The following is a 17,368-nucleotide window of genomic DNA, read 5'->3' on the forward strand; positions in this document are numbered from 1 at the left end:
AAGAGAGTACTGAACATTTCTTTTTTTGTCGTTCCTCCTGCTAATATTCAAATAACTCCAGACAATAATGAAGCTAAAAAAAAGTCTGAAACAAAAACCGAAAAAAAAACAGTTAGTCTCGAACAAATAAACGACCCTCAACTTGCTTCAATTGTCAATAAGCTTGAGCTAATTAACTTGGAAAGTTTTAACACTAAGGTCGTCGATAGTGAAAATGATGATCATAACGTTGAAAGTGACATTGAAGAATGCAAGAATGATAATGACATGACTAAACCTCTGTTAAATAGAAAAAATAACCAATCGTCATTAAATCAGTGATATGAAACCAAATATCTCTTTTAATGCTTTTATTTTCAGCTCTGATGGGGAAATGATAATTTCTACAATGAAATCTTAAAAATTAATTGCTTTTTACATTGGATGAATATTGAATACCTTATTATTTTTTTGATCATATTTAACTCGTTCATTTTCTAATATAAAACTAGTCAAACTAATTTTTGGTAAGAATTCTGTTGTATTTTGTGGAATCAATCCATTTGATCGGCATCGAAAGTAAATACTCATCAACAATAATCTGACTCGATTTATTGGCTTAGGGAACTGTTATCTATGCACTTTTTGTTGTTTTATCAGAAAGCATAATATGAAGCAAATAATGATATATGAATTTGTCAGTTCACACACTTGTCAGCTTTTTTCCTATTTGAATTAACAAAAGTAAGATTTTTAAGTTGGCTTTAGAAGGACTTATATTAGCTAGTTAAGATTATTTATTCTGGTAGGATAATCTAAGTAACACATATTATTAAATTTAAGGCTATGTATAAGACTCAAAACTAACAAAACAGCAACTTGATGATAAAAATGGTAAGACTATTAAATATATTAGCTCTCTCATTTATTGCTCCGTTAACATATTCGTTTGAATGTGTTAATAATAGTGACTGTAGTGTATTTGAAGCATGTACGAATAATATTTGCGTTGGCTTGATACCTGATATACATGACGAAAAATTGATTAGGTGTGCTGACGGATATAAGTGCAAAATTGATAAAGAAATTCCAGGGTATGGAGTAAATGAAAAATTTAAGATTATGGCAATCTTGCCGGATCAACATTGTGGAACTTCAGATGTAGTTTCGAAAGATTGTAAGTTATTATTCATTAAAGATTATAGATGAATTATTTTCTGGAAAGCATATTTGGTCTTGTAAATCAGGTAATAGTGATTATTGTGTTATAGATCTTGGTGTGGGTATTAGAAAAGATAAATCAATAGCAGTTCAAGGTTTGAGGTTGTGTGGATGTGTCGAATCAGATAAGAATGACTTTGAAAGTGTTTGTTCTTCTTATAAAAACTTCGTTGTACCTGTTGGTAAAATTGGAGTGCAGGAATGCTTGAATAATTCACACTGTTTACATAAAACGTTCGCTTATTGTATGAACAATAAGTGTGCTAAATTTTCTGGTATTGCAGCTACAGCTGGAGCTAAAATTTATCAATGTCTAGTAGGAAAAAATTGTACCATAAATAATATCGCAACTAAAACTATTAATGAAACCATGAAAATTCTGCCTGTTGCTCAAAAAGTTAAATGTGGGGTAGATATGGCTTTGGATCCTGATTATTTTGACTCAGCCGTATTGCCTTGCGTTTTAGATTTAAATAATGATGGAAAATGTGATATAAATTTAGGGATGGTTAAAACAATGAACAGCAATAGATTATGTGGTTGTTCAGGAAGTGATAGAGGCGGAAACGGAAGACCGTGTGACGAACCTGCCGATTTTGACATAGACTTAGGGTTTGTTAAAACTGTTGAATGCAATATTGATGAAGATTGTAAATCTGGACTATGTGCCGCAAACCAATGTATATCTGATACAGTGCCTCCAACGTTTGTTCGAATGATTCCTGAAAATAATACAATTGTTATACCACCAATTTTAGAAGTATCGTTAACCTTTAGTGAAAATATTATGTATCCACCTAACAGTGAAAACTTCCCGAGAGTTTTAATAAAAAATATGGATCGAAACTTAGAATTTGAAATTTTTATAGCTGATCCTACTAAAGTAGATCCAGCGTCAACGTTTTACAGAACAAGAATTGAAGGAACAGATCTTATTATTAATCCAGATATTAGATTGAGTACATTTCCTGAAGGAAAGTATATTGTAATTTTTGAAGGTGGAATAGTAATGGATATGGATGGAAATTTAGTTGAAGGAAAGAAAGACTTATCATTTACAATTCTTAGTGATGCTGGTTGCCCTTTTTTCGGTATAACTGGACTTTCAATAACTCCGATTAATGGAAACGGTATTTATAAAAGGCATGATTCTTATAATGACCGTCCAACATGGATATTAAAGACATTAAATGGAAATTTATTTTTAGAGCTCTACTTTTCTAAACAAAAAGATAAAAACAACAAAAATCAGCAAGGAGTTTGGGTCATTAGTCCATTAGGCGCAAGAGAAGTAAAGTTCTACGCAATGTTTGAAGTTTCCAATTCTCAGATTGCAAATTTCGTTAGACCTATTAGTGGTAGTTGGCAAGTCTACAGCGAAGGAGCCTGGACATTACATGAAAATGTAATTTTATCCTGTTTATCAACTGTTGATCTGACTGCACCCGTACTAATATCAGTAAGTTTTAGTTCGTTATATTGTCTTAGATTTTACCTGAAAATGGGCAAAAGCAAGTGGATAGAGATGACATTGTTTTGAATTTTAATGAACCTATAAATTACGGTCACTGGAGTTTATTTACTTTGTATAATTTAGATGACAAAACAATAGAGTTCGAATTAGATCCTCAAAATGAAGATGATCGCAAACTTTTAAAATTATCAAATGATTCCAAAACTTTAACAATTAAATTAAAAAAAAAATTAGAGCTCGGAAAGGCATATAGTTTTAGTTTCGACACTGGCGTTTTAACAGACTATTCATATAATCCCGTTGGTCCAATCGAACCTGGCTCGTATACATTTACTACTTTAGGTCTTAAATGCAAAAATATTACAGACGTATTGAATAATATAGTTGTAATAGAAAATTCAAAAGAAAAATATAATCATCTAGATGAAATCGTTATAGCTTGTGAAAAAGGATTTACTCCACGATTTCCACCTTCAAATTTGGACTATGATAGAATCAATTTTTCGACGAACTTAAATGATTATACCAACGTAACAGTCTTGTGTAAAGATGGTGAATGGGTAACACAAGGATTAAAATGTATGCAAAATTGTTCATTATCTCAGATAGACGAAATATTACGTTTTGACCAAAATAAAACTGAATTAATCAATACTATTGATGATGAAAATGCAATTATAAGGTCTAAAAATACAAGTGTAAAAAATGAAGAAGAACAAAAATCTTTGGTTCTTGATATAGAAAAAAATCAAGTGCCAAAAAGTCACAACAAACTTAAAAATACTAGTATGATGAAAAGTGCTAATAGACGGCATTCAAGAAGTTTATCAACGTCTGAATATAAACGCCCAAAGATTAAATATGATGCAGATAACCACAAATTTCTAATCAATATTAACAATCCAAGTTATCTGATATTAGTTAAAAGTTGGGCGATGGATGACGAACGTAAAATTTTTAATAATGATATGAAATCAAGTTTAATAAATGATGAAATTACGTTCAAACACGGAAGTTCTCTTTCTATTCAATGCTCTAAAAATTCAAGGGTATTACAAGGAATAACAAATGAGTCTACAATGGTGTGTCATAATGGATCATGGACAAAACCTAAGTTGGTCTGCTCCCTTGTCTGTGGAGAGATAAAAATTAATCGATATGCTTATCTTGTAACAGGTATTAACAATTTTAATATAGGAGCTACGAGAAATATTTCTTGTGTATCATATGCTATAGGAGATGTAGGCAAAATTCAAACTATTAGATGTAACGAGGATTTAAAATGGGATGAAGTAAAAATTAAATGTAAACTTCCGTGTTCCAAAATTGATTTACTAGAATACAAAAATGAACACGGATTAGTACCAGTTGATTATTTTGAAAGTGAAGAGATCGATAAAAGTATTACTGAAATAACATTTAAATGTGTCGCTGGTTATTCTCAGGTTGAGCTACCAGAATCAAATAAAAATTCAATTAAAACCAACTTTAGTATCCAAGAATATCCAGAATGTAACGAATCTGCAGACAACATATGCGTAGCTTGTATTAATGGAAGTTGGATGAAAAGTCAAGATATAAAATGCGAAAAAAATTGTTCAAAATTCATTGAAAAAAAAGGCTATAATACAAATCTTGTTTTTGGAAACGGTACAAATCCGGGTTCAATTTATGAAGTTTCATGTAAGCATGATTCTTTGGCATTGCCTCATTCAGGTGTTGTAGATAAAATAATTTGCCGAGACGGAAAGTGGAAGAACATAACACAAAAATTAGAATGCCATGCAGCTTGTCCACATCCAAAAAGTTATTTTTCATCAACTTATATTGTTTCAACATTTGATGGAGTTCCTCTTAATATCACAGAAGAAAAGAAATTTGACAATTTAACATACCGGCATGAATTGTCAAAAAACAATGTAATTAACAACAAAAATTTTATTGTTTCTTGTCATCCAGCATCACAAGTGTTATTTTTTGAAAAGTTTGTTTCCGCTAATTTCGATGAATTAACTATGGATGAACTTGAGTCTAATTTAGTCGTAAACTCCACGTTGTTATTTGCGTATAAAACTACTATCAGTCAATTAGTTTATTGTTCTGACGGTAATTGGATTCCCGTTAATAAGACAAAACCGCATACTTATATGACGTTAACTGAAACTAACAAAAAAGAGAATAATCTTCAAACTAATCTACTACAAAATAATGGATTTTTACGTTGTGCTAAGTTATGCCCGAGTTTCAATTACATATATAATAGACGATTTAAATTTGACAGCACAGACAATGATAGCTTATGGGGTACAAGTGTAACAATATCTTGCAGAGAACCTTACAAAGGTGGAAATTTCTATATTAATCAAAGTAAAGAATTAGAATTTGAATCGATAAATCAATTATTGTTGTATTGTTATAACGGAGATTGGATTACGAAGAAAAGAGAATCTTACTATTCGATATTTAATGATAATTTTGAAGAGAATAAAGACTACATTAAAATGTATAATAACAAGATGAATGCAAAAGATGTTGAAAAAAATATACAACTTCTTCTTGGTTGTGGAAATTCATGTTCTGTTAGTTCCTATAAGATTCACTTAGAAAAATATCACTTAAACGATTTTGATCAAAATATACAAAAAGATTTTCAGCATGGTTCACTAATTAGAGTTAGATGTAAACAAAATAGTATATCAGAAATTGACAAAAATGATTTTTTTATTGGTTGCAGTGATGGTGAATGGACTATACCAACACAAGTATGTTTGAATAAAACTAGTGAATATCGAGATGCGTTAAATAAAATCATAAACGATGAAAAAAAACAAAACATTGAGCAGAACAATCAGAACTATTCAAATAACTGTGCTTCAATAGACGTTTCTGTATCTTTTAATTCTGCATCTGATTACTGGATTTCTTTATTGAACTTTGAAAAAGATAAATATAAAATTAGTTCATATATTAGTTATGGCAAAGAAGTTATGAATGAAAATGATACTATTGTGAAAAACGGTACAATCGCAAGAATACGACCAAAAGAAAATTACAAAATATCGAATAAAATTCAAAATCAGCTACTAAACGTTAATTTTTATGTTTGCAAAAAAGGAGAATGGAAATTATTGCGTGAATTAAATTTATCCGACGACTATAATCATGTGTATACCTCTAAAAACGAACTTTGTTCGAATAATTTGCTAGACCGAGGAGAAATCGACATAGATTGTGGGTTTATATGTGAAAAGGATTGCGTTAGTTGTTATGATAAAAAAATAAATGGTAACGAAATATGGATAGATTGTGGTGGAAATTGTCGACCGTGCCATAGTTGTAATGAAAAACATTTAAAATATTTCAAATCTCCAGACTATGTGGTTCAAAAAACTGATGGTGTCAATTTACTAAAACTTTTAGAGAAAACTAGCAATACTTCACTTATACCAAATAGTTTTTTCAAAAAAAATTTGAGAGTTCAATACTTTCACATCGCTTGTGGAAAAAACACAATGAAAATAGGTAGTAGATCGTATATCGATTTGGTGTGCTTAGACGGATCATTGATTCCTTTGGAGTATGTCTTAGAACTCAATGATAATGGCATTTTACCGGGAGGATTAATTGTAAGTAAATTACCTTTTTTTGAACTGTCATGCGTAGCTGTTGATAAATCAAAGCTATATAAAAAATTTCTTAATAATTACTTAGAAGTTATTCCTTTAATGACGCATCGTTATTGCCCTAACATAAGATTAAAGTCACAAAATGAAACTTCATTAATGTATGAGGCTTGTAAACTCATTCAAAGGTATCAATATTTTTATCTCTCAGAATGCAGCACTTTAATCCAATCAACTAGTTTAGCTTCTGTTTGTAATGGAAGATGTAGTAAAGTTATAAATGAATTAATTATTGACACTCAGTTACTTTTTGAAAAAATAGATGATGATGATTTAGACGCTGACGACGAACCAGAAAAAAAAAGTTTGTTCAAGTATGTTAGTTTGCTGTTAGAAGGGATTAAGTTGATATGTAAAGAAATATCTGTGGCTGAAAATAGTTTACGGCAAAAAATAGGATATAGTAATTTTTCAAGTCACAATCAATATTGCATGAGTTTTACGGAAAAAGATTTAAGGCACATTAAGAACTTAGATGAGTACATTAGCGTAAAAGAAATGAAGCCGATTTGTTTATTTGACTCTTGTTTTCGTTCAAATATTAAGTATATTGGAACTATATGGAGTTTAATGAATTTTCCATATATGCAGATAATAGATGAAAAAGATAATAGAAAAGAATTACAAACATTGGGGTTTTTAAGCAATATTCCATCAATTTCTGAATCAGAAAAAACTGAATTACAAACTAATCGTTATATTCCATTGGTTGAAAAAGTAAGATACAGCGATAACATAATCGACTTATTATGTTTATCAGCAAGTTCAACTTCTTCTTGCATGCCCTATTTAAAATTGATTAACGACAGTTTGTTAAAGTGGCAATACAAATCTGGAGAAATGAATTTAGAAGCCAAACTTTCGATTGCCCGTCAACTTGGTTTGCAGAAGTTTTGTTCTGATCCAAACTCTTGTTTAAGCAAAATTATGCGAAATATTGGAAATATAATAATTGAAAAAGGTATAGAAGGTTCGTTTCCTTATTACAGGTTTCTTGGACATTTATTCAAATTTTATGGAAGATATTACTGCTCGGTTAATCACTTGAATAAATCGTGTTCGATACATATGATTGGTAATATTATAGATGCATTGGATTTGTCTTTGATTGAAATTTCCAACGACAAACTTAATTTATCTGAGCTAACCAATGAAATGTTTGAAGTTTTAGATACTTCGAGTTTGAAAAAATGTCAGTGTGACAGAGGAAAAATAAACAATGGCGAGTGTAATCCCGAATGTTTTACTGCAGAATGCGGTTTCGATGGTATAGATTGTTTTTTCATGGTTCAATTTCCCGCGGTATATAAAAAATTAACAGGTAACATTTCATTAATAGAAGGATTTATACCTTATTTTATTGCTGATTTCAATCACAAATTGTCGAAGAAAGCTCTTGAAAGTTTAAAAAAACAGTTTATCAAAGAAGACTGTTGTTTACCTATTCGTTTGTTTACCTTAAAAGAACTGTTGGATTTAGATTTTATCACTCATCCTTTATTATCTTCAGATAAAAAAATCAATAAGCAAGTTAGAAGCGTTATTTTTGCATTCATCAAAAAAAATCCAGCGAAAGTTTTGAATGATTTATTGATATTTGAAAACTATTCCTTAGCTACTTTTGATCTTAGATACGCTGATCCTGAATTTCAACAAATAATGAATTATAAATGTGGAAGATCACCTGATGAAACAGAAATTATTTTAAAAATAGATTTTCCTTCTATATCATTTGATTCATTACTTATTCTTCGTGCATATTTAACAGAAAGCGAGCTCCTTTATATACGATCCCTACCCCTGTTTTCCACTGCGACTTCTTTAAACGAAATATTGAAACTGCTAGATAAACATATTGAAGGTTTCAGTGATGTTTTACGGTATAATAATTACTTAGTTAATTTAAACATCGTTTTGAAACGAGCTATCAGTAATATATTAATTTTCCCATTAGCAGACATTGTAGACATCGAGTGGGTTCCTTTTAATTTCAGTGGCTCTACTATTGTAATCAAGTTTCAGGGTGGTAGCTACAATCCTGTAATAAAAGAAACAATTGTGAATAAGTTACAAACAAACGAACTAACAAACTTTGTGAAAAAATCTATTCTCAATTGGATTAAGCGATTGCCTACACCGTTTCAAGTTTATTTCGTTAAGTTCAATGAAATTACAAATCCAACTAATATTACTCCACGATCATTATCGTCTACGCGAGAAACTATGCAAAATGTATTTTTAAACTTTATACCTTTTAGCATTTGGAAAAATTACAACACCAACGGTATAAAAGATCTTCAAATATATTCCGATGACGTTTTTGAAGAAATTTTAGATGTGTATGATACAAAGTTGGACGAAGTAAGTTACGGAAAATCTCAAGAAAGTGCCTCAAGAAATAAATTTACTGGGAACGATGATATAATTAGCTGCTCGATGGATTTTCAAAATCCAAGTCACGAGCTGCACAATTATGAAGTAGTTTCTACTCGTTCAATTAGCAGATCTTCGAACGAAGTTTCACTACTTATCAAATGCAAAAACGGCAGTCACGGTGTCGACCAGAAAGTTGACGCTTATCAGTTGGTCGTTTGTATTTTGGGAAAATGGCGCAGTCTTGAACGAACCGAACTAATGGATTGTAGAAAAACTTGTCCAAAATTCATTTATTGTGGAATACTAGAAAGACCGGAAATGTACAATCTTAAAATTTCAGGACTAAAAGAAGGCGATACAGCACAACTCTCTTGTGCGTCAAACTACAAGAAAAATTCAGTAACTTCAGTGTGTTCAAACGGAGTTTGGTCTGATATAGATTTGGAATGTGAAGCATTGCAAGAGAGTGCTGAATATTGTAACGGTTTTTATATAAATGAACTTGTTCAGAAGTTCAAGTTGAGGCTAGAGCCGATGCAACCCATGCTGAATAATATTGATTGGTGGAAGCTTCAGTGCCAAATCGGTTACAATGCGGAAAACGAAATTTTGAACTCGTCAATAATAGCTTGTGTAAACGACCTTGATTTAATCGTTATTCATTCTATCGACGTTGAACTTAAAAAACTTTTACAAAAAAAACCGTACAAAACGAACTTAATTGAAAAAGCTGTCACAGGATACCTAACCGATCCGCTAAAAAAAGCAAACGCAAGCCGCATAAACCTGGAAGCTGTAGACCTCAACGACTACTTGATACTCAACCCGCTCTTGCCAAATGAAAAACCAAAAAGGCTGCAGTGTTTAGAATACACTATTTCTGAGACTCCGAAAGTCAAAATTCTTAACTTCGACAGCTATTCTTACGTAATCGCCGTCGCTGTTTCCGCGTTGTTGTTCATTGTGTTATTTTGTTTGCTTGGCTACCTTTATGAGCGAAAAAAACGCATGCGACAATCCAACATTTCTTTTGAAGACAACCAGCTCAACAGCAACATCGTTAATAATGACAGTTTTATGACTCAAAAATTCGAAAGTCAAGCAAGAGCACAAAACGAGAATTTCCACAGATCAAATATGAAAAATAATTTGGCTTCCGACTTTTTGTCAGACGATGAATACCTCAACATAGACGACTATGTAAAATTCCATGACAGCGTGAGCCATGACGGCCAGTCTAAAATCAGTTATTATTCTGACATAGAAATGTATACACAAAAAAGATATTAATGTTCAAGCAAAATTTTTTTGATTTATTGGTATGTATATTAAACTTTTTTTATGATAACAAGACTAGTTCGTCTCAATTTAAGATGTAGATTAAACTAGTAATCCTTGAATTCCGATTTGAGTGAGAATCTTAGGGTTATTTAAAATTTCTCGTATTTGGGCTTTATCCTTCATAGGTAAAACGATGTGTGAGTTGACCTGTCGACCACGCTGTACAATGAAGAAGTCTTCCTGATACTGTGCCCTGCGACAGATAGTGCTGTTTTGACTGCAAGAAGTATAGAACAGACGTGTCATCGATAATTTTTCGTCTATGACGCTATCGAAAATTTCGCTAGCTTTTTGGGAGTCTATTTTGGAACTGTACTGAACAAAGATGATGCAGATTTTGGCGTCATTTGTTCCGCAAATTTTTGGTGTGAGAAGACGCGAGTCAAGTCTTCTGGGATAGCTGTATATGCCGATCAAATTATTGAAGTCGTTAATCCATTTTCGGAGCGTGTAATGGAGTTTTTGGACGAGACCGTTGCCAGTGAGGTGTTCGATCTCTGCGTTGTCGATGTCGAAAATATCGACTACGTGAATTAGAGCAAACTTGTTGTTGTCTTCGTCGAATTTGATACGTTTGAGAATCACGTTGACAAACTTGCCGGACTCGCCAGCTATCTTGCCCGTCATGTTTGATATGTCAACGAAGTTGATGCTGTTTTTTAACGGCCTAATGTCTTGCAGCATGTTGTACTGGTCCGCCTCTGAAAGCTTTTTAGACCTATAAATTAAAACAACTGGCTGTGTTACAGACTTGAAGTGCGCTATTAAGTTGCCGGCTTTGGTGATGATTGTGGGAAAATAACTAATGTCGAGAAACTTCGTTAAGATGGCTGGAGTAATGTTGCTACCCAAACTGATAAGTTTTCCTAGGTTTTTATCGCTGGTGTTGACCGCGAAAACAGTACCCTGAATACTGTATTTGCTAGAATATATAAACTTGCTGCATTGGGGTGACGACTTAGTGCAGTCGAGGAATTGGGCAGTTTCTTTAAACGGACTATTAGAAATGATTTCGTCAAACAACTGTGCGTTGTCCAAAACATCTTGAGTGTCAGATGAATATACAAACACGATAACGAAGTCAGTGTCTTTCATAAGGTTGACGTCCAACTGCCCAGTAGTGATATGCTTAAAAGTAAAGTGTTTCTCGATCATCCTACGAATCGTTTGAGGGTTCGTAGGTTTTGGCGGCCGTGTTTCATAAGTGTTTGAAACGTTGTACGGGTTATAGTACTGGTTTCTTCTCCTGGAATTTGGATCATTTCGATGGTTAGTGGCGCCAAAAAAAGTTTTGAGAATATCGTCCAAACCAGCGTTGGCCTCGTCTTCAGCGCCAAAGTTGAAAAAAAACGTGCTATGGGACGGTCCTGCGCTTCCGCGAGCAAATTGTGGACCGCCGAAGTTGAAAAACTGAAAGCCTGGGTTTTGGTACTGCGGTCTAGCAGGGGTTTGGCCACTTTGGGCAAATTTGACACCTTCTTCGCCTCCGTTGTCGTACGCTTCCCGCAGTTTCGGGTCCGACAACACTTCGTAAGCCCAGTTTATGTCTTTGAATTTGTCGTCTCCACTTTTGTACTTGTCAGGATGATACTTTTTTGAGAGTTCTCTGAATTTTTGCTTTATTTCTTTTTCTGAACTTTTCGGATTTACGTCCAATATTTTGTATGGGTTGCGAGCGAACGCGGAAACTAAGCAGAAAGCGTAAAAAAGTAGTTTAAACATAATGTAAGTTTAATTTAACAGTCTAATTCGGGTTTCACTTAACTCAGTTGCGTTCAATGGTAGCTCAGCTGGTACTTTGTGGGAAATCCTTTCTGGTAAATTATCTAGGGAATAAAAAGATATTTTTTTTAAATCTAAGATCATATTTAAACAAATTATTATTGTTCGAACACGACTCTAGATGCAGTTTGTCATATTTAAATGATAAGTTGATGCAAAAAATTCAGTTTTCTGAGCACGTCACCGGTGTGTTATTTCGTGACTCATGATAGAGCAAATTTAACGCAAAATATTTAATTTATTAGTCATATGTGTAAATTAGTACATTGTATCAGCGTCTTTTGAAAGAGCATAATAAATTTAAAGAAAAATCAAGCGTTTTGACAAGAATTAATGTTACGGCTGTTACCAATACAGTTATAATGGTAATGAACAAAACAACTCTATAGTACCCATCTGTGTTAGAGGTAACAAGTGGGCTCGCAATTTTAGATATTAAAGAAAAGACACCCATTTTGAGTTCTTTCCAAATCGAATTATTATATGTTAACGGGTAGCTATCCATAATTAGGAACAGTTTTTCATCCTGAATATATCCATACTTAAATATAAATTTTTTTTTTTTAAAATATTTAGAAATGCAATAGCAGCATGGCTGATATTTAGCGAGGTTAGAGTCTTTTGCGCATTGAGTAAAATCTTTGCAATATTCTAACGTATTATTTTCTAAGTCATATCGACAATTTAATAACGGGATAGTTCTAAAAACGGTCAAGGAAGCAACTAACAGTTCATTTTTATTAGTAGAATTTCGTTTTGATAACCGCATCCTGATAATAAAAATAAAAAATATATAATTACCGTTTTGTCTTTATTTTTATTAGCAATATAAACTTGTCTGCAATTCGTTATCAAAAATGCCAATAAAAGCAATATCAACAACTTTAAAGCTTGAGACTTGCGCTTTTTCTGAGGAAAAAATTTACCCAGGTAGGGCTAGAAATTTTGTTCGAAAGTAAGTTACTAACATGCTTTTTGGAGTCACGTTGCGTTTGAACGCAGCTTCGTGTAATTCCAAGAGCGTAGTTCTCAACTATGTTTTAGAGATGGAAAAGTTTTGACTTTCATAAACACAAAGTGTAAGAGTTTGAACTCGCAAAAAATCAAGTCTTTGAATGTCCGTTGGACCTCCAGCTGGAGAAAAGCACACAAAAAGGATGTTAGCGACAATCAGTCTTCGAAGAAGAGATCAAAGACCAACGTTCGTACCGTTAAGGCTATTAGCGGAATGAGTTTAGATGCTATTACTGAAATCAAAGCCAAAGCTAAATCCAACTCGTCTAAAACTGAGGGTGGAGCCAAGAAACACGCTCCCTTAGCGTCAAAACATAAAAAATGATCAGTTTTTATAGTATATACATAAGTTTTTATATTTGATATTTTTTGTATATAGAGAACATATATAAAATTAAAAAGTGAAACTGATTATAGTCTGATTATCATTGCTTCAATCAATGTCTTCTGATGAAGTCAGTATAATTGACTCTTCAACGTCATGAGCGGGCTCGCGCTCTACATTAAGTTGAATAGAGCTAGAATCTGCTAACATTTCGTTAGACTGAATTTGTTCGACTGGCTGAACGGAAAGTGGGTTCTCAATGGTTTGTTCGACTGGCTGAACGGAGAGTGGGTTCTCTATGGTTTGTTCGGTTGGCTGAACGGAGAGTGGGTTTTCTATGGTTTGTTCGACGGGCTGAACGGAGAGTGGGTTTTCTATGGTTTGTTCGACGGGCTGAACGGAGAGTGGGTTTTCTACAGTTTGTTCGACTGGCGGAACGGAGAGTGGGTTTTCTACAGTTTGTTCGACTGGCTGAACGGAGAGTGAGTTCTCTACGGTTTGTTCGACTGACTGAACGGAAATTGGGTTCTCTGCATTTTGTTCTGATATTTCGAATTTGTCAAACTTAACTTTCTTCTCAGGTTGGGCTAGAGTTTCAACAGACGAAGCGAAAACAGGTACGTCATTAACAATGTCAGATTCTTGTATGATAAGAGGAATGAAGTGGTGGTTTTGAAATTCGTAGATTTTGGCGTTTTTGATTAAATCACGGTTGAGTTCTGCCGATAAAATTACAATGGTACAGTGTACAGACAATGTTGTCAAGACAGATTCGATCAATTTGTGGTAAGAAAGAGGAATTTGTTCGAAAATATTGTTGTAAACAATAAGGCTGACTTTCTTTAGTAAAGATTTGATGAACAACATGCAGGCAATCACAGTTGGAGTGACTTTGTGTTGAACTTCACGAAGACGTCTTGAAGCATTTTCACCGGTGAAAGAACTGAAAATACTTTCGAAGTTAAGTTCTTTAATAATGTTGTCCAAGTCCTCTTTAGTAACGTTTTCATCGTTGACTCCCAATAACATGAATTCGTACGCAGTCAAGAAATAGTCGATGTCGTCAGTGTAGTTGCAGAACAACGAGTTGTTGGTCAATTTAGAGTTGCTTATCATGCTAAGTAACATGGAGGCGTCATTGAAATCCTGGATCGACTTGCTGCTCTTTTCGGAATGGCTCAATTGAACAGGAGATATTGTGTTCAAGTTTTGAGTCAAGAAATTTCCAATGCATTCTCTGTAGAATGAAGACATCTTGTATATATACACAATGGTGTGAGCTTCAATAAGAAGATTGGCATTTTTGAGAATCTGTGTACCAGTTAACTTGCAATACATGTTTGCATTAATGAGTTCCAAATTAGAATCTAAGTCTTCAATGTCAATAGAGCAAGAAAGTAAGTTTTCAACGGGCGGTAAATACAACGGTTTTTCCTCAACGATTCTCATTATTGGAAGAGCTTTGATTGATAAATCACTAAGTGCGCTTGAGAATGTTGGAACCAGTGAAGAACTGTTGATGTAACCTAAAGCGATTTTGGTGAAATAAGCAAGTGTTTTGAAATCTATAGAGTCAGATTGAAAGTTGACGTACAACGAGAACGACAAAAGGGAGACGACAATAATAAATGTCGCGCTCTTGTTCCAAACGATAGATAAAATAGAAAATCTTGATTCTTGGGTATCAATCTTCTTATATTCCTTGAAATATTTGACTATGGTTTTGTTGCTGTTATCATATTCATTCCAAGCTGAAATAGTCGGTAAACAGTTAAACTTTGAAGTAATTGCTGAAATTAAGAGAAGTCTGGATCTCTGTCTATCGTGAGCTATCTTTCGTTTTCGTTCATTGATCTTTAGAACGACCAACTTGTACACGTTAGCAAAGAATAATATCAGAAGCGAAGCCATAATTGTGAAATCAGCAAACGAAACTACAAGATCAATTAAAATGAAAGTTGATGTAAATAATTTTAGGCAGTTAGGTATGGTTTCCAAAATAACCAGTTTAGCTAATTTGACATTAAGCATTGAGTAATCCGCAAGCATTACTGCAAGTTGCGAAGGTGTAATGTGTTTTTGAAGTTTTTTACTGTTTTCATAGTTGGTTATGCAAGTTGCAAACAAAGGAACTTTTGTGTTTGGCAAATAGTGGCTGAGTAAGAGTTTAGATAATGCAGTCATGATAGGCTCGGCTACAAACAAGGCTGCGACTTTTGAAAACTGAATTAAACCTTTCTCGTCGATTATTTTTCCAGTGTCTCTGCAACGTTGAAAATGTTCGGGCAAATTCTTAAGTTCCTTAATCGTCATGATATCACACATGGGCCCCGCCGCGCTAAGACCAATGGCAGTAATAAGTGCTGCCCACGATTTTTTGTTTTGTGGTTTTACTTGCTTCAAACTAAACTTCAATACTTCCCATGTTCTAATAGAACTGTTTTTAGAATAATCCTCGTAGTCTAAACTATGAGTTAAGTTATAAGATTCATATTTTGAGACAGCCGGCCGCACGTTTGTACCAAACGGCACGAGAGATGCCTCTGGATAGTAGTACTCGTCGAGAATAAGTTCTTTGTTTTTTGATTCACTTGCTTTTCTCATAATTCAAAAAAATTCAAAAAACTTTAAAAAAATAAAAATTTTATAACATGTTTATATAAGATGCTAGTTTTCCTAAATTAGTAAATATATTTTTGCTGTTAACTCTTTATTACTGTTAGAAAAAAAAGTTTTAACTTATTGCATAGTAAAATACAACAATGTTTATTAGAGTTAAATACGACTTTCAGTTTATTATCAACTCTATAACACATTATATACTAGTTTCAAACTAGTTAATATACAACTAAGTTTGTTTAAGTTATTAGACATGTAATGACTGTGTAACTTTTTTATTAATTATGGTCATTGTATTTATCCAATATATTTTAAATTACTAAATTTTTTGGAGCTGAGCGGCGACACAAAATATTTTTTTAATTTTTTTGAAAACATCATTTATCAATTCAAATACACAGCCTTGTTGCACAGCGATATAGTTTTTTATTGAGTTTTTTTGTATAAATTTTAAAATATCTTTGTTGAAACGGTACTTAAAACTAAGCACTGCAACATGAATCTCCGCTTAAGCAATGCATCGCAATATCTTTATTTTGTAGTGGTTTAGGTTTTGTGTTTTCAACATAGTCAAACAAATTTTTAAATATCAAACCGTTTTTCTCTAGCTCACCAAACGAGCCACGCTCTACAATTAAACCTTTGTCGAGGATGATCACTTCATCTAAGTCTTTTAATAAATACGGTTCATGAGTGACTACAATCATGGTTTTATCTTCACAAAACTTTTTAATGACCTCTAATACTTTATTTTCGTTGATTTTATCAAGAAAAGTGGTCACCTCGTCAATTAACACAATTGAAGGGTTTTTAAGCGCACATCTGATAATTGATAGTAATTGTTTTTCACCTCCAGACAAGTTAGAACCATTTTCTTCAATTATGGCGTCATAACCGCCTATTTTCTTCACTAACGACTGCAACTCTAGTGAGTTGACAACTTTATCAATATCATTATCAGTTATTGCAGCTTCGTTATTGCCAAAAAGCAAGTTTTCGCGTAAAGATCCGTTAAACAAATATGCTTGCTGAGGTATCACAGCGATTTTATTTCGCAAGCTGTTGATAGAGACATCACTGATATTTTGACCACAAACTAATATTTCTCCTTTTTCAGCATCGTATAATCGCATTAAGAGTTTTAGCAAAGAAGTCTTTCCAGCTCCGTTAGTTCCAGTAATACCAATCTTTGCTTTTCCTGGAATAAATAAATTGAAATTTTTAATGACATAATCAGTTGAACCCGGATACTTGAAAAAAAGATTATTGAATCTAATAGACCCTCGGTTTATTACAAGTTCCTTTTTTGCTTCATCTTGGATATTTTGTTCATTCATTAAAATTTCGCTGACTTTTTTCATTCGTCTCCAATTCAAGATCCATGTTTGAGTCAATGTTCCTAGAAAATGTAAAGTAGATGAAATGTTTTGAAACGCTGAAGCCGTTGCAGAAACTTGTTTTATTAAAGAAGTTGAGTTTCCCGGTTCCGCGGATAATATAGTTTGACTCACAGCTTTCAAGGAGCCAGTTTCTAAAAACAATTTTTGGAAAAAA

At 33.1% G+C, this 17,368-nt stretch overlaps 1 protein-coding gene and 1 long non-coding RNA gene across 2 annotated transcripts; one reads left to right on the plus strand and one right to left on the minus strand.

Moving 5' to 3' along the window:
* The first annotated feature begins 12,714 nt into the window (after positions 1 to 12,714).
* LOC142598015 (uncharacterized) lies at positions 12,715 to 13,286 on the plus strand. Its single transcript, XR_012832467.1, has 2 exons — positions 12,715 to 12,811; positions 12,901 to 13,286. It is a non-coding gene; the product is annotated as an uncharacterized LOC142598015 (long non-coding RNA).
* Positions 13,287 to 16,296: 3,010 nt separating this feature from the next.
* LOC142598034 (putative export ATP-binding/permease protein RC1073) lies at positions 16,297 to 17,151 on the minus strand. Its single transcript, XM_075735015.1, has 2 exons — positions 17,110 to 17,151; positions 16,297 to 17,064 (listed from the first exon to the last, which is right to left on the minus strand). The coding sequence occupies exons 1-2, from the start codon at positions 17,149 to 17,151 to the stop codon at positions 16,297 to 16,299; spliced, it is 810 nt and encodes a 269-aa protein (XP_075591130.1).
* Between the last annotated feature and the right edge of the window lie 217 nt (positions 17,152 to 17,368).

This window comes from Dermatophagoides farinae, unplaced genomic scaffold (assembly GCF_024713945.1).
Source record: "Dermatophagoides farinae isolate YC_2012a unplaced genomic scaffold, ASM2471394v1 contig4, whole genome shotgun sequence".
NCBI classification, from domain to species: Eukaryota; Metazoa; Arthropoda; class Arachnida; order Sarcoptiformes; family Pyroglyphidae; genus Dermatophagoides; species Dermatophagoides farinae.